At 35.4% G+C, this 19,322-nt stretch overlaps 1 protein-coding gene across 1 annotated transcript; it reads right to left on the bottom strand.

Annotated features, from left to right (window-relative positions):
• Nucleotides 1-4: 4 nt before the first annotated feature.
• Nucleotides 5-12,785, bottom strand: fbxo22 (F-box protein 22). Its single transcript, XM_038280911.1, is given in 8 exon segments — nucleotides 5-2,312; nucleotides 2,314-2,407; nucleotides 2,490-2,655; nucleotides 2,735-2,887; nucleotides 8,705-8,803; nucleotides 9,777-9,864; nucleotides 12,206-12,338; nucleotides 12,570-12,785. Coding segments are annotated over 8 exon segments (1,164 nt in total). The 5' UTR covers nucleotides 12,701-12,785; the 3' UTR covers nucleotides 5-2,012.
• Between the last annotated feature and the right edge of the window lie 6,537 nt (nucleotides 12,786-19,322).

Here is a 19,322-nt window from a genome sequence, read left to right on the forward strand (position 1 = left end):
CTAAAAAAAAAAAAAAAAAAAAAAAGATTTCTGAAGTTAAATAATTTTTTGTTACAATCACTGTTGTAGTTTTTTTTTTTTACAATTAAAAAACAGCAATTTTAAGCAATCTAATGAATCATGTTTAGAATGAAATTGCACCATTTTACAACAGAGCTTAGCCCTAAGAAAAGATTTTAACCTAAATTTCAGACACATTTTTTAGAGGCCTGAATGCTATTAGACACAATGGCGTTTTATTCCTACCAACTGTTTCACATTCTGTCATGCTATATCTAAAAACTCAAATGTATTTTTACAGTTTTATGAGATGGACCAACACAAAGTAGCAAATAATTATGAACTGGGAAGAAACCACATTTGACATCTTGTACATTTGAACCCATAAAACAAATGCATATATTTTCAGCCCCTTTAACTTCCCTAAATTAAACCAATTTGAGCCAACAGCCGGACGTCATCCTTAGTAGTTCAGTTGTGTTTGTTAGAATAACTGCAACTGACTGGTGAAAACCTAGCCATTGTTTGTTAGAAAACATTAGGGACCACACAGCGTCACAAGGACTAAGTAACACACCAGAAAAATCATAATAACTATGTGGTGGAAGTTTAAAGCAAGGTTAAGCTAGCAAACAACACTACAGAGACACAAACATATAGGAGGAAGAGCCCTAATTATACGAGACAAATTACTAAGCATGCGCTTTGAAGGTGTTGGACTGTATTCAACGATGGAAGGTTTCTTAAAGAGGCTACCAAAGACTTCGCCATAGTACTGACGTTCCTTTAAAACTGGGATAATAACCTTAAACATACAGAAAGCTCTTAAGAATGGCAAGGTGACAATCTAGACTTTAATCCAACAGAGAACCTGTTAAAAAAAAAAACTGATTTTAGAGAAGCTCTCCATCTCATTTTACTAAGGCTGTGCTGTGATGCAAATAATAATTTAAGAATCTATTTTAACAAAACCAGTAGACACTCAATACAACTTTCAGGAATAATACCAAAGAAAATATCTCAAGGAGGCTGAATACAAATGCAGGCTAAATGTCTCAAATTCTGAGCATTAGAGAAAAAAAAAAAAAAAGCCATGCATCACTTTCTTCTAATTTACAATTATTCTCATTTTGTTGGTCTATAGCATAAAATCCAGCAAAATACATTGCAACTTTATAAAATATGAAAAAGTTAACGGAGTACGAATCTAGGCACTGAAGAGGCCTCTGTAAAACAGAGCGCCATCGATAACGTGTATCTGAACTAATAATGCAATGGTAACCATACATCATGCAGGACAAATAATTTCAAATAAAGTAGAATTTATTGATCCCCTGAAACCCCAAACATTTTCCTTTATATTTTCCTGTTTTAGAGTCAACAACTTGACTCTAAAGCAGAAAACTTTTCACTCCATGGCTCAGCATCGCTCAGACAGCCAAGTGGCAGCCTTTCTGAAAATCAGCTTTAAGCTTCAGAGGCTGACATGCAACCACTGCGCCAAATTAACAGAATAATCAAGCAAACATAACCAAAAATAAGCCCCCGCCCCCCCCAAAAAAGTTATATACTTTTATATATATGTGTCTGTATGTTAATACTGGTGACACAAAACTTGCTTAAGTTTACCCTGATTTTGAGTAGGACAAACAACCCCATTCTCTATACTTCCATAAAGAAAAAGTGCACTCAGGGGGAAGAATATGTTTTAAATGTGCCTGAAATCGGGGTGTAAAATATAAACGTCCTAAGACAAGCAGAACTTGTTTTTTTATTATGTACACTGTGGAACATTTTTTAACCACAAAGTCTCCAAGACCTGAAATCATCCAGGGGTGGCCATTAAATATTTATGGCCGAGGGGATTATTATCCTGCTTTGAAAGCATAAACGAAGACAGCAATGTCCTGGATAATACTTTGTACATAATGTGTGCTGCTCCAAACTGTTATTAACAACAGAAGCATGACACTTTGACTTCTCTCCTCTTATTCCTTGTCGCCTCTGTATATTCAGCCCAAGTGAACCAGGGTCATGACGGTGGTGTATTCATGCTGCAAGGTGTCGGACTCGGAGTTGCAAAGGGTGTAGTCGTCTTTAACAATCCGGTCACAGCCGATCTCGCCGTTTCCAAAGAGACCAAACAGCGGTGTATTAGGGAAGACCTTATGAAAAGCTTCTGCCTCTACGTTGTGCTGGTTGTGGTAGTAGTTCTGGCCCCTCCCCACACAGGCGAACATGAAGCCCAGAGTGTTTCTCTCAGGAATCCTGGCTGCCTTTAGCCGTCGGACTGTGGCTTCTGCTTCTTTTGCGGGTACCGACTTCTTGGTCCAGGAGCACAGATGCTCCCTGAACTTTACGGCCACTCAGAGCCAGGCCAATCACACCGTATGCTCCCTTGCTGCAGCTACAGAGATTACGAAAACTTTAAGTGCTACAGAATAAGCATTAAAACATGGTTTTATCATGTTTTGGAAAATTTAACTTACCAGTCTCTGGACGGAGAGAAGGCCCCTTCTACCAGACCTCCTGCAATCAAAGCCTTGCTGTTTGTCAGCGGCTCAAGAATCTGGTTGAGGAACCGTGCTCCTCCAGATTTATAGGCTTCATAGATGAACATCAGAACAACACGTAGCTCTGGGTTGTCAACCAGTCCTGGGAAAGAGCACCAGAAAAAAAAAAATTAATGTTGAGGATTGACATTTCTGTCAAGTTACTAAACAACCATCCTTACCTGCTTCTTTCATGGCGGACAAAGAAATTGTCTTTTTACAGAAGTGAAAAGGCTTAATGTGAACCCCATCGGTGTTGGGAAGCATGACGGCAAAGCCTGCCTCCCCTTCCTGGTGCTCCTTAGGAGGATTGGTCCATGAACCAGTAGGAGTCACTGTGGAGAAGGTCAAGAACAATACTGCATTAATGTATGCATGCTACCTCGGCTGCTTTTCCTGAACCATCTGCCACTAAGACATTTAGTCTAGTTTTAAAAAATAACTGCTCAGCAGTAAGCATTAGGAAGACAAATCACTATATTTTGCTGGTAAACCTTCAGAAATGTTAACACCTTTGCTCCTATAAAGACACCATTATTCGAATTGCAGCTGGTCAGCAGAACAGCTTTGCCAATCTTATCTAGTTTATTAGGGTTTTTAATCAGGGCTAAAACAATCTGATTAATCAATAATTGAAATAATCGTCAACTAATTTAGTAACTGATTAATAGTTAAATAGACTGTAGAGACTGTAAAACATGCGTTTAGCTGACAGAGCAACCCACTTAAGGCAGTTTTTCTACCAAATCTGTAAAAAAAAAAATTTGTAAACATTGTGTCTTTTAAGAAAAGTCTTTTTTGTCTGTCAATATCTATCCAGAACTCCTCAGGTGGAAAAGTTTTAGTTTAAGCTGGTTTAATATTACAAAAGGTCTTAAGGAACCTTTTGCTGTCCAATTATTAATCAATTAATCAAAAAAAAAATAATTTGTTAATTGCAGCCCTAGTTTTTAATCCACAAAAACCTTTATAAGATCAGGCCATGAGTCTTTAAGCCATTGTTTCATGGTTATTAGATGAACTCCAGCAGAAAACTTCTTTCAGAAGGAAACATGAGTTTGCAAAAAACTCATGGCATTTTGTTCAGGTCATTGATAAGTTGCTATGTAATTCAGCGTACATCTTTAAAAATTGCCCAGGAAACTGTCTCAATACCCACTCGTATATTTTTAATAGATTAGGAATTTAAACAGGTTTTAAATTATTCCTGTGCCAAACTGTGGAACAAATATAATCACTTTTTTTTTATATATAGCAACATTTAGGTGTTAAACAAGTGCAGTATTTATATCTTATTGTGAAATTGTGAGAATTTAGTTCAGCCCCGGATCTCCTGACAGCCGTATACCCACAGAGTCATTCAGTGCCTTGCAAAAGTTTCTGCATTTCAAAATATCCCATTACTACTAGGGATGTCTCTAGGGTTGGATAATATATTGAGATTTTATACACATCACTATTTTTTAATAGAAATAAATGATTCTAATATTGTTTATATTGAGATGGTCTCAGCTACAATATAATTGTACTTTTATGAATGCCAGAAGGTTATTTTTCATCCATTTAATGCATGTTCCTATGCTTATCTACAGCGGTTTGTTAGAAATTCTGGGACAAATATTTGGGACAAAGCTTTGATCCAGAGGTCCTATTTTATTGAAAGAAAACCATTAAGATAAATATATCAAAATAAAATACAATTTCTGGTCCACATCATCCAGCCCTAGATGCCTCAACATAATGATACTGGAAATCTGTCCGAAATCGGTTTAAAATGTGTGAAATGCAGAGAGTTAATTTAATTAATCTGTACTTATGACTTATGATGCAATGACATTAAAAAAAAAAAATAAAAAAAAGTAATCTAATACCTATTATGCTTGACTATTGCTCTCTGCTTGAGTAAATTCACTTAAGCCTAAACATTCCACGCTATAAAATGAACAAGAATGCAGACTTCATGCCAATATTGTTTCAGATAAAAATCACTTAATACTCAAAGTTGCAATATCTGAATCGTAAAAAAAAACGTTTCATTGATATCTTTAATTATTCTTGGAGGATTTTAAAGTGATATGCCAACAGAGTAAATAAGTATTTAAAAGTGAATAACGTTAAAGTGTAACTGCCAGATTCCCAGTTGTGCGATTTAGAGACGCATGATGCAAAATATCCACACCCACAGCTGTGACTAAAGTTCTGACTGGAGCTCTGTGAGAAGTTTGAACCTTTGAATGAGTTTCTTCTAACACTTCTTCAACTTCATCCCAATTTTATCCCTGACATGTATGCTGTGTATGTTGATCCTTATCAAGAGGTGTGATTACAAAAGCAAAATAAACTTGAGTTTAAGTTTAAAAAATAGGTTTAAAAATGACAATTTTCCTTCTACAACACAATCTGTGTTGCTCAATCAAATACAATCTAAATAACATATACTGAGGTTTGTGACACCTAGTTTTATAAGCCTTTAGGACTTCCTGAAGTATTTCTAATGTAGTCATTGATTTAATAAAATATCCAGTAACCTGGGTGATAATGATGGAAACACTATAAAGTAAAGCTAAAATCTTCAAAACTTCAGCTGAAATCTTAGAAAAAAGGAAACAAAAAACAAAAAGGTTAAATGTGCCAAGCACAGAAAACCCCTGTATCAGAGGCCTTTTCTTCCTCCACATCTGATCTTCTTTTACTGTTTGAGTCAAGAAACATAGACTAGGTCTCTGCAAACAGTTTTCAAACAGAAAAAAAAAAAAAAAAAAAAAAAAATTTTAAATTCAAATATTAAAATAACATGAATGAAGGTGATCTGTTAGGTCTAGACTGCATCATAATTTTAGACTCATCAGCCCACAGGAAATCCTTCAACCATCAGAATAAAAAGATTGGCAGATAAAGTGATGCACCTTGATCTACCAAGATACCAAATAATGATCACTACATTGTTTTGCAAACCAAAGATGTGCTCGTGCCATTAGAGTATGTGTTGCTGTACTAAGATCGAATGTGCAAATGATAACAGGTCCTAAAGTCATTGTAACCACCCTATTCAAAAATGCGTTCCTGTAAGAGAATGGATTTATTTTATGCTGCACAAAAGGCCCCGACAATCTGCAAGAGCTCTATGCACAGATGGAAAGGCATGATCTCTACATGGAGAAGATGCAGGAAGATAAGAGAAAGGACCTTCTCTTTTCATGCAAGATAGAAAAAAACAATCACATTACTTAGAGGCACAAACATGCCAGAGTGGCCGCTGGCATTTGGATTATTCCATCTCTCGCCGTCAGTCAAGGTCATCGTTTCAATTTCTGAAAGCAATGTATCTCTGAAACGTCCATCGCATTTTCTTTCCAGACACCTTTAATGCACGAAACAGCCTTTTCTCAATTATTCGAGAATTTCTATTTATTTTTTTCTTTTTCTAAACAAAATATTCAGGTTTATCAAAAAAATATAGCTGATCAGTCCAAAATAAAAAAAAGACATTTTAAAACTGCATTAAGACAACTCTTTTTATAATGATGTTCATTACTCCTGATACAGTAATGCATTAATCATGGACTTCACTAACAGACTCTAAAATTTTCTATTTGCAAGTAGAACGCTGAAATCAGAGCAGGAATACATTCATACATTCATTTTACATTTTAAAGAGAAAAAAAAATTAATTAGTAAATATGCTCTATCGAGAACTCCTCAAGCAGCATGGTTTTAGCACAACATAGCTTTAATATTATACATAAAAACTGTAAGGCACCCTTTTCTATCAGATTAATAATAGATTGATCTCAAAACACAAGAGATCCATTAATTAGTAAAAAAATTGTTAGTGCAGCCCTATTCTATGTTAAAGAAACACTGAATGCTAAACAATCCAGCTTATATGATTAAACACAGCAAAAACTAAATAGGTTTTCTTCTAATTGCACAAACATTTCACTAGCCAACAGTGACGCAGTTCAAAAGATTTGAACTGTAGCAGTAATTTAAGGAACCAGGCCCATGTTTATACAGAGATCTGTAAAAAATCTACACCTTCCAAAATGAAAAACAGCATAAAAAAACTCTTTTGTTTGAAACGGTGTTAAAACTTTACATACATATGACATTTCTAATCAAAACCAAAAGAAGCTTGGTATATGCTCGACGAGTCTGTGAGGTCAGTGCAGCTAAATTACATCATTTAATAATATCAATTTCAGATTTTAAAGCGTATAAAACTCCATCTTGGAAATCATTCCAAAGAAATTAAACAAACAGCCTCATTATTCAAATGGCCAAAGAAACTCCAAAACGTGTCAGTCACTGATTTGACCCGACGTAGAATGTGCTTAGGAAGACTGACCTCCAGGTGCTGAGTTCCAACTACAGGTCACTACAGTCTGAGCAGACAGTATAGACAAAGACGTCTTGATGGGTTTCAAAATGTTTTTAGAGAAAAATGAGCAAAAGTCAGATTGTTTCTGTTTGAAGCCTGTTCAGCAGCTGCTGTGAGCCCTGAGTGGCTGAGAATTTACACAGGCATTAGAAAATGCCTGTTGTCACAAACAACTCATGCAGCTATCAAAGATGGCAGACAGAGCGCCTCATAAGCACATGCTCTGGGGGAACATTAGCAACATTGATGGAGAATCACTTCTCTAGAGGAGTGTGATTACAACGAGAAATGAGAGGTTCAGCAGCAGGGACATTGGGCAATCGATTAGTGTGAGACAAGTCAGCCGTTGTAGTTTCCAAGCTGGCAGAAGCAGAGGGAAATAACTATTCAACTTATTGAGGCTACAAAGGATGTGATTTCTACACTTCAAAGGAGCACAAAAGATAAATCTGTTAACCCCTTAAGCCCAGAGTGTTAGCAGCAATTTTCACCTCAAATCAAATAGTAATAGAGTCATTAAAGAATATTTTTCAAGGGGAATCAGTATAAATGTGATCATTTCTGTTATATAAAAGCAACATGAAACATAAAATAAACATTTTTGAGCCTCACCAACTTTTTTTTTTCTTTCAAACACTTTAAAACAGCGTGGAAGTTTGAAACTTTGGATGAAGCCTCAGATTCTATAGTCTTGCATCTTGACTATAACTGGAGTCATTTTGGACTAAATTACTCCAAGCACATTAGCTCCACAAAGGTTTTAAAGGAGAGTGAGGCAGGCAGACCTTTGATTTTGGCACAAAGGTGCGAAATATTTGGGGGTGAGTTCCAAAAAAAAAAATGAATCTGGTCAAATGATAGTGTCGATTTCCGTGGTATGGCTACTTCAGCAGGTTTTTTAACGAGATATCCCTGTTCTATCAAAATTTACTTTTGTATACTGCAGAATATTAAAAAAAATTGCATAGAAAATTAGAATTTTTAATTACAAGACATTCAAAAATATAGTCTGACCAGCAAAAATGGCTAGAGAAAACATGATATATATATATATAATATGTTGTTCTGCTGTACCATTAATGTGTATTAGTAAACTGTGGATAATGTTAAAACTTTAGAAAGTCCCCTGAATCAATTCCACATACAGTAGTTGCGTTGGGTTGAGGTGCAATTCATAGCAACGTTTTTTATAACCAGGTCAGCATTATTTCCTACTTTATTTATGCGTCCTCTTGTTGAAATGGCAGACACGTAAATAACCAGAAAATATTAAGTTGCAGTCTCAAAAAGAAGATCTCTAGGGATCATTTCTTCATCTTCAACATTAAAATTTAAGCTGTTTTCAGAAGATTTTGGTCCAAATAAATTTTCTTGAAAGCCTCCCAGTCTCTCTTTTTTTTTTCATTTTATTTGTTTATGCGGCTGCAATTCCACAAGTCTTAGTGTTAAACCTTTAATTTCTTTTTGTCTTAGAAACTTTAAAGCGCTTTCTTCAAAGTCATGTTGGTGGAAGAAAAAAACTTCACTGTGTTTTATCTGCATCCATAAATAGATCAAAATGCACATATGTCAGCTGGGCCTGGAACAGGGCCCGTCAGCCCGTCAGGCTTAAGAGGTTAATATCACAGATTTCAAGCACTAGTCGAACAGCAGCGGGGATTTATGGAAGAATCAAACACATATAAGCAATTAGTGTCAATATCTTCCCAAAAAATCTATTTTACCAATATGAAAATGAATCTTTGCAAATGAAGAAAAGTGAAACACTTACAGACAATGCCCGGTGTAGCAATGCCAACAACATCACAGCCTTTGGGGAAGATCTGGTTCAGTTCATCCGCTGTGTTTGAACACTGGCGACTCTTTTTTGCTTCAGGTATAAAAACAAAAACATTTTAATCCAAGAAATAGGGAGATTTTAAAACATTTACATTTAAAAGTAACATTGAGGAGAAAGTAGGTAAAGCAAAATGTAATTTATGGCATCCTGACCTCAAATTTACAAAGAAAAGCAGTCACCTTCTGTAATAGCAAGCAAAATACTGTATAATTCTCAATGTGCAGCAACTTCATGATAGGGTCAGCTAATATGAGACAGACACTGAGTGGTGGTTTTCAACCAATGCTTGTTTTGCATCCACAAAATATAGTAACCGTTTTAAAAATGTAAAAGCATGAGATATCAAATACTGAAAATGTTCAGAGAACACACTTTTTGTCAGCAAGCTTTGTTGAAATAGCAGGGATACTGTTCGCCTCTTTTTACTTCACTTACAACTGCCTCTCTGAATTCAATAGCTGAATCTAGCATACAGGTTTAGTTATAGTTTTTTCAAAGTCTACAAAAATGGAGGTTAACACCATTATTACAAAATGGAAAACAAAATTTAGCAGAGAACTAGTCAAACCCTGAAGAGCATACAGAGAGTCTCTTTCACATATTTTATAAGAAGCATATATAACATTGAATAAGTTCAACATTTTGGATCATTTCCTAACTATTTAAATTCAATACGGGTGTTTTCAATGGAATTTAAACTTTCAGCAGTTCAAAAACCATATTATACACCTAGTCTGATTCGCTTTTAATTAAGCCATCAACACCTTCAGCCAAATGGCCTCAAAAACCTATTTGGCTGCAAAAGAAAAACCAAAAAAACATTGAAAGTAGCTAAAACTTCCTTTTAGGTGATAATTATGTAGTTGTGCTACATAGAGCAGCAAAGAGTGCCAATCTAAACTGTCTAATTATTAACACAATAAAAAAGTATAATGTGGAAAACAGTGTTAGGGTTTATTTCAACCTGCTAATGAGTTACAGGAAAAAAATAAATATTACTAACCTTTGCTCTGTTCATAGCAATAAGCTTGTCCACTCAAGGCCTCACAGTCTACCATCATCAGAACCGTTTTAGGCAGGAGGAAAACTTTCTGAAAACAATCAGATAAAAAATAAAACTTGGTGAAGCTTTTAGTTTTAACGTGGATAGAAAATGTTCTGATGATTCATAGACCCACCATTTCTATAAACACCCATTTGGATAAACAATTGTTGTTAAACAGATGAATAATATTAATTTTGGTCCCTGAAATCTTCAGCAGCAGTTCAATAGTTTTGTCAGTAACCTCTCAGTACTTAAATGTAAACACGGACAAGCAGAACTTCCTGGGGATGCTAAAGCAAGAAAAAGCTGAAAAGAAGTCTAAAGAGAGGCTTCTAAAATCTATGAGGGAGGCCAGCTGCACTGAAATTGAGTTTCAGGCTCCAAAGAATACCGTACATAAATGTATGTAACCCTGTCTTCATTCTAGATCACACCTACAACTCCCACTCCCCCAATAGAGCCAGAAATATTCTCTAAAGTATTTCAAATTTCAAGTACTATGTACCTATTAACCTATTTTCCTCTGGGGAGAAAGTGCAGATGGATCAAATCCAGAAAAATGATTTACATCTACACTTTCATTCTTAGAGCCATAACTACAAACTATCAGCAGTATAATTTATTGACTAGTTTGGTAACTGCCTGAACTGTACAATATTATATATGCTCTAGGGCTGTACAAGACACCAAAAAAATATTGTTATAGCAATAATACTGTCATAAATGCTTGGAACATGTTAGATGTTATAGTACAGACATTAGGAAAGTTTTGCATGCAATTAATATACAGCTTTAAGGCTTTTATACAGTCCAACTGCAAGTGATCTCTGAATCTCAGACAGCTGTCAGTGATAAAGCTGTTCCAGGTTATAAAGATGATCAGGAGATGTTCATCTATTAAAACATTTTGCAATAGTATGAGGTTTTTAATACCACGCAACACAGAGTTTGTATTTCAGTATTTCATTCAAGAAGGAAAACAGATTTATTTGTTAAAATGTATGTGAGACACAAATTATGATACTGGTTTAAACAAAATAAAAACAATGTTTTGATTGTCAGCAATTTTAAACATTTCACATCTGATGAACAAAAAAGGTTTTATAGATAAATGTTTGGTAACTGCATTGTGATGGCCTACAGCACAGGTTAACGTTAGAGGCATTCCTGGTCCAAGACCAGATCATTGAATTAAAGACTAAAATTCCTTTATTGTCCAACAATGGGGAAATTGTAGTGATACAGAGGCAAATTATTATTATTATTATTTTTATTATAGAAAAAAATGTCACACAAATGTGGATCTTAGAAAAGTGTACACGAATGAAACAATAGTGAAGAGTTAAAATACAAACAAATAAAAAATACTGTACTGAAAGTATTTTAACAATATAAATACTGTGAAACTGAAGAATAAATCACCAATATACAGCTGTGGACATTTTTACAGTAATGCTGCAGCATGTTATTTAACTGACCAAGATAGAAACTGTGCAAAATCGGCATGAATGTAACAACTTATTGAGGTTGTTGGGAACAGTGATGGTTATAAAGTCTTACAGCTGCAGGTAGGATGGATCTGTTATAACGCTCCCTGGTGCATTTAGGGTGCACTTTCTTAACATGCTGAGAAAGTAAACCTTAGCAAAACAGCTGAGTTGAAACAATTAGGTATCTAATTCTATTGGAGTGTATATACATGTGCATAGCTTAAGCATGGATTTAGGATTTTTTTAAAAATATCTTGAAAAACATAGTTTTCTAAGTATGTGGATTCCACATTTTGACTACCGATAGACAGAAATAATGAAAATTAAACCAAACTAAACATCTCATATCAAACTGTAAGGGACAATAAAAGAGTAAGTTAAATGTAAGACTTTTTGTGTCCCTTGAAATAAAACTTTAAGACCAACTTCAAATTTAACACAAGAAAACCTGGTTGCGACAAATTTAACCTGATGCTTATTTTAACATAAAGCATTACTTTCTGGCCCAGTTGAAATGTTTACAGTTTTGAAAAACTTTCCATAGAGGAAGAAAGGAATGGGGGGGGGGGGGGGGGGGGGGGGGGGGGAACAGTAACTTACCCTATAAAGGGTTAAGGCCTTATTTTTATATTGAAGAATTCAATTTCTTTTAAGACTTTTTAAGGATCTGCTAGAACTGAAATAAACCACCTTTCCTGGCGAGTATTCAAATTTATGACATGCGCATTTATATTGAATAAGTCACGGTGTGAAAATTGCAGTGTTTTTGTTGTTTTTTAACAAAAAAAGGGGAATCCCTACACGTTGTTGTTTTTTCTCCCCACTGGGTTATTTCTCTTCAGCTTCGTCTAGCTACCTTTGTAGCTTTCGCTCTAGGTTTTAGGCTCGGTAGTTTACCTCCACTTCTTCGGCCAGGAGGCTGCAGAAAGAGTGGAGCTCTGTGGTGGAGGGTCCAGCCGCGGACACCCAGGTGAGGTGCTGCTGAGTCCGAAGCACTCTGCGGGCGCAGTTCCGCCACAGTCTGCACACACTAACAGGAAGAACACACACATTCACCTGCTGTCCAACCAAAAACTCACACTTCATACAGTAAGCTTTCTACTTAAGCTACAAACTTCGCATACAACCTGTAACTAAAATGACTATATAAACCAATTTAGCTGTACATTTACACCGTAAATTACAGTCACTTTCATTTGTTATTCATTACACATTAATGCTAGCCAAGTTAACAGTTTAGCTTGCAAACATTTTCCATTACCTTGCGACCTGTAGAAGAGATTTGGTTGGTATGAACATGAGAACTCTCTCAACCACTTCGGCGACATTACTAAGCACGTATGCGGCCTTACTGTCCTGAAAAGGGTCCCCAAAATCTTGACTTTCACTCATATTTTACTCTCTGCTGGTCGGTTATGTCGCACAGCTAGGAACTTTTACCTCTACGCTTCCACAGCTGTTGGCGCTGGCTGGATTGACAATACTGCCCCATGCGGTGAGGAGGATGTAACGCACAGGGAGCTCAAAGCTAAAATCTACAAAAAATAATATATCTGAAATGATGAAGACGGTATAAGACGGTCTTTTATAGAAAATGGTTTGATAGAGGAATATTACTTGTAAGCCAATTACTAAATTCAAATGGTCATTTATTGTCTTATTCTGACTTTATGTTACTTTTCCAATTTCCTGTTCCCCTTTAAGAATATGCTGTTTTGTTTTATCACTAGTGGGTCATTAAAGCTTTTATCATCTTTACCCAAACGTCAAATTTACTCAGTGCCAAGTTTTGATTCAAACTCCATTTATATTGATTATGATTGTCCTTTTATAAGTAAGAAAACAAGCAACAAAAGGTTAAGAAATATGTTTTTTCACCATCTTGTATATTTTATTGGTCCAACACTAGAGAAAATTTCTTAAAAGATTATAAAGCATTCTTGATAAAAATATATATATATATATATATATATATATATATATATATATATATATATATATATATATATATATATATATATATATAAATGGGATTTGGACCCAATGTGTACTTTTTGTAAAGATACAGAAAATCTTATTCATCTTTCTTTGGGATTGTAATCATACCAAAATATTCTGGAGTGAGATGTCAAGTTTTTTTCATCAAAAAAATCTTGACATTACTTAGGGTGTTTTGTTTGGGATGGAGTAATGTGAATTTGTCAAAACAGAATTTTTATATATTTTCTTTTATGGTATATTCACACCTCCAAATATTTACAAATACCTAATTTCCAGATTTTCCCAATATTATCTTCTATATATATATATATATATATATATATATATATATAGAATCCTTTTAATTTATATTTCAAATGCTAAAGCCATGCAAATTATAACTGCCCTTAAAGGATTATAACCCTCAAGCATAGATAAGTTTGACATTTTAAAATAATAGCTCTGTTCTGTAAAGCCCTTTGTTTTTACATATGTTTGTAATTATTAATGTTCTATATTGTTTTTTGCAATTAAAAATCAATAACTGGGTGGGTTATAATTCACCCTAACCAGAGGTTAGGGTGAATTATAACTATTTCTACTTCCACTAGTCTTTTAATATATTCACTCAAATCTTGTCACATTACAACCAGAAACCTTTTGAAACGGCAAACACATATAGTATTGTACTAATTGTACAATACTTTTAAATCTGAAATATTCATATGGTATGACTTATTCATATTTTCATGCTGCTAAATAGAACCCAAGGCAACAATTACCCAAAGCAATCACCTAGTTACTAAACAGTCCACCTTACCTCACAAGCCGGGCAGAGAGAGCTGTACTGAGGGATTGAGCTGTAAAGGCCTCAGAAAGACAACCTTATTCACTTAATCTGCAAACCTCCAAGAAGGCCGCAATATTACATAAATCCATTTAAAATCTTATTAGCAGGCATGGGCAGAAATAAGGCTCTTATTCCATCCATGTTACATATGCAAAACCAAATCTTTGTTTAAAGCATATTTATACATTCAAATGAGCCAATCAAATTCCAGTATTAAATCCTGTGGGGAAAATAAAACATGTAGGAATCTGGAGATTTTAAACTAGATTCCATTTTTTTACTTTTTCCTACCAAAATTTGAGATTTTGGCATTTGTTAAAGAAAAAACTAAATGTGCAAGTCCTCCATCAGACACGTAGTAGGGCATCTTAAAAATAAAAATCTTTAAAGTCTAACTTGTGAACAATATAAGGGTTTGAGTGCAATCTTCAGCATTTAAACCACATCCACTGAGGCTCAGGCTCACTTTAAAACATTTAAGTTTTAAAGTTGTTCAATTTGGGGTTGGAAAAAAAATTTGTGTATATTATATATACACACATACATACACACACACACACGTATATACAAATCAGATGTCAAAACTGATGGGTATAACAGTAATCAAGTTGTGATCATGTGCAGTTTGTTTTCTCAAAATGTGCATATTAAACAAAGAAAGCAGTACAACTACATTTAATAATACAACATCACACATTTGATTTATTTATTTATTTTTTTTAAGAAAAGTGAAAAGAAAAATTATGGAAAAAGAAAAAAAAAAATCCACACCCATTTTCCCCATCATCCTAACTAGGAAAATCAAAGAAAATCCCAAATCTTTCAGACTGCGTATAAACCATTTTATCTCTTTCAATTATGCTGTACATTCTGTTGGGAAAAATCCAAAGGCTGTTCAAGTTAGTGGCTGTACAAAAACAAAAAAACAAAAAAAAAAATAAAAACAGTAAGCTTTCATTTATTTTTTTTATTCATGATTTATAGATTTCCAAGATAAAAATGTCAAAAATCTAATTAGTGTCTACAGGAGAAAACAGTACAATGTTAGAGACAGCACAGAGAAAAGTGTTTGCTTATCATGGCTGACAACAGTACATTTGCAAATGTGCAAGAAATTGAACTCTAAAGAGAAGAACATTGAATGCGAGTTTATGACAAAGAAAAACAAATGATCTTACAAAAGTACAGATAATAAAAGTCCCTTTTATAGGCATGGATTAAATTATGGCTTCTTTCATAATGATCATGTGCAGTTTGCTTTCTCACCAAATGTGCAAAGTTCCAACACTTAAATGTAAACCATAAGACATGTACAGTGAACTGAGCGTCCAATATAAACACTGCAGCTCAAAACGGTTTCTGCTACTTCATACAGGGCTTTTGTCCTGTAGTTGACAAACACAGACCCACACGTCTACTGCAACTGCAGCGACAGCCGCAGCGTGTGGGAGCCGGTCATTTGGAGCATGTGGAGTCAGGTAGTGGGCAGGAACAGCTGGGTCAAAGATCTACCATCTCCTGTAGGGTCTGTTCCAGAGCCTGCCTGATGCTCAGGCCCTCTTCTTTAGTACATGCAAGTTTGTCTGTCAATACAGCATTATATCAGTTTAGAAGCATTAGATAAAAAAATAAACAGTGCAGAGAATATACATTGATAATGTTCAAGTGAACGTAAGATGACACATGCTGAGACTTTACCTCATTTTTTCTTCCCTCTATCAAGTATTTCCTATCAAGTACAGGTTCTCAGCTGTGGGCTCATGCTGTGAGCCAGGATCCAAACCTAAATGAATTCTTTTACATCATTAGGAAGATTTAGCTTGAGCTATTGACCAACAAAGCCTAGACTGTCAGCAATGCATTAAGTGGGGCTAAATACAATAATTTGGATGTTTTTAGATATTTTGTCCCACTTATTTCAATAGTTTTAAATATTTTTCTTGTTTTGAAAAATTGTTCCAACCTTAATCCAAGAAAGTTGCACCACCACTTTTTCTTTCAATCAAAACTTGCAATTGATTTCTTTATAAAGAGACACTGAAATCAAGCAGAAACAGCTACAAAAGTATTTCCACATGGATGCTCAATTATATTCTTGTTAATCTAAAATCTGTGGGAATTAAGTGCACCTATCCAGAGTTTCTGTGGGGCTAAAAAGCAAAATTTTAGAACTTGCAAAGTCCAATTCATCAGAGCGTCCATAATTGGTCTTAGATTGAATTTAGCTACAGCTTAAATGCCTTTGTTCTACAGACTTACAGCAAGGAAAATAAGTATTTGAACACTGCTATTTTGCAAGCTCTCCCACTTAGACATCATTGAGGAGTCTGAAATTGTCATCGTAGGTGCATGTCCACTGTGACAATGTCCAAAAAAAAAAAATCCAGAAATCACAATTCTCATACAAATTGTATGAAACAACTGCAAATATGCATTTGAACACCTATCGGCTAGAATTCTGACCCTCAAAGACCTGATAGTCTGCGGCCAGAATGTCCACCCCATAAAATGAGTAAGAATCCAACTACTAACAAGAGCTATCCAAAGACACTAGAGACAAAATTTTACAGCCTCCACAAGGCTGGAAAGGGCTACTGGGAAATTGCCAAGCAGCTTTGTGAAAAATTATCCACTGTTAGAGCAAACACCGTTTGACAATCTCCCTCAGACTGGGGCTCCATGCAAGATCTCACCTCATGGGGTCTCAATAATCCTAAGAAAGGTGAGAAAACAGCCTTAAACTACACAGGAGGAGCTGATCAATGACCTGGAAAGAGCTGGGACCATCGTTTCCAAGGTTACTAATGGTAATACACCGAGACATCACGGTTTAGAATCATGCATGGCACGGAAGGTTCCCCTGCTTAAACAAGCACATGTCAAGGCCCGTCTTAAGTTTGCCAATGACCACTTGGATGATCCAGAGGAGTTATCTGGTCAGATGAGACCAAAATAGAACCGTTTAGTCATAATTCCACTAACCGTGTTTGGAGGAAGAAGAATGACGAGTATCATCCCAAGAACACCATCCCTACTGTGGAGCATGGGGGTGGTAGCATCATGCTTTGCAGCCATTTTTCTGCACATCGGACAGGGTGAATGAACTGTATTAATAAGATGATGACTTGAGCCATGTATTGCAAGATTTTGGGGAACCTCCTCCTTCCCTTAGTTAGAGCACTGAAGATGGGTCGAGGCTGGGTCTCCAACATGACAATGACCTGAAGCAAACAGCCAGGATAACTAAGGCGTAGCTCTGGAAGAAGCATATCAAGGTTCTGATGTGGCCTAGCAAGTCTCCAGACCTAAACCCAATAGAGAATCTTTGTAGGGAGCTCATTATCTATGTTTGTCAGCGACAGATCAGACACCCAACTGATCTAGAGAAGATGTGTGTGGAGGAGTGGGCCAAAATACCTCCTACAGTGTGCGCAAATCTGGTGAAGAACTACAGGAAATGTTAGACCTCTAAATTGCAAACAAAGGCTACCGAACCAAATATTGACATCGATTTTCTCAGGTGTTCAAATACTTATTTGCAGCTGTATCATACAAATAGTTAAAAAAAATCATACATTGTGATTTCTGCATTCTATCTCTCACAGTGGACATGCACCTATGATGACAATTTCAGACCCCTCCATGATTTCTAACTGGTAGAACTTGCAAAATAAAATATTTCTAAAAGTACACTAGTGGCATGTTCATTGATACATTTTGGAGTAGTTCTCGCTGAAGAACTAATTCTAAACAGCAACAGAACATAACCTCAATCTTCAATCTTCAACATTCCCCATTAACATTCCATAGAAGGTTTTTGAAACTAGATGTTTGTAGTTTGTTACAGAACAGAAGGGAAAACAATTTTATCTAATTTTACATAATGGACTTACCAAACCTATTTTGTCTTTAGTCACACATTTTAAGTCTGAGACTTAAATTAAGGTTTATACTCTTAAATTGACACTCATAGAAACCCTGCTGATCCAAGTTAGAAATTCCCTTTTAACCAAACGTAACTCTAGATCAGGATTCCTCATTTCCAGCCATCAAGATCTGTTGCTCTGCCCTATTTAGATTCTGAATCAGTTCTGCAGGACAACAGACTTTGTGGACCGGAAATTGGGAACCCTGCTCTAAATGATCCTGGGACTCTAGATGACATGTAGACGTAGAAGTAACCCACTCCATTGGTATTAAGGCAGAGCAAGTTAAACCAGAATTATAAGGAAAAAAATCCTCAGATCCCACCTTACGCATCAGATTGAATATACAGAGTGTCAAATATACATTTTGTTGATTATATCACTGTTGTAGATAGAAGTCTACCTGCTTAATCTAACAAATCCACAATGCATTTAGATTCTGCAGTTATAAAAAAAAAAAGTGCCAGCATAAGTGAAACCTTTCCAGGTTAGGCCTCATTTAAGGCAACACTCAGTTCATTGGTGAGAAGGCGGTTTTTCTCAAGCTGTTTGTATAGATGGTCTTGACAGTCAGAAAGCAGTTAGAGAAAATGGAAAGAAACAGAGGAAAAGTTAGTACATAAAGACAAAGCGTTAGTGGAAAAAGACCCAGAATAAAACACACAGCTTTATTTCAGATAAATCGATAATTTCTTCCCACTCCAAGTTGTCTTTTTCATGATTAGAAAAACTGCCCCTCATTATGTTCTTTACCAAAACCTGCATATCTTCAAATTAATCCATGAGACTTTCTAAAATATTAGTGGAGAACAGGGTTAGTTTTCACATTCGTTTGTCCCGCCCCCTCAGGGGGCGTCGTTGCAATATATTAATACAGAAATTTCCTAAATTGGGCTGACAAATATTTATAATGTGAGAGCCGACATTATAGTGAGATAGATTTTGTTTTTCCCACAATAAAATATAATTTTTTCAAATTTCTGTGCTCCTCTCAATAGCCCTTTAGAATCAAAAGACTTAAAATGTATTCATTTTTATGGTTTTCCCATTGAAATAGCTTTGGGAAAACCAAACCTTAGTGGGGATGATTATCACGAAAGCACATATTGTAATTTATGGTTCATATCTTCTGCACAGATTTTTATTACAGAACAAAAGGTCCCTCTGTTCAGACCTGACACTTTGGGCTTCTGATAGACATTAAAATAGATCCAACTGAGGTTAAAATCTTTTGGGAATTTAAATTAAAGTAAAAACT

The sequence above is a fragment of the Cyprinodon tularosa genome, unplaced genomic scaffold, assembly GCF_016077235.1.
Source record: "Cyprinodon tularosa strain WSP-4 unplaced genomic scaffold, ASM1607723v1 ctg103, whole genome shotgun sequence".
NCBI lineage: Eukaryota > Metazoa > Chordata > Actinopteri > Cyprinodontiformes > Cyprinodontidae > Cyprinodon > Cyprinodon tularosa.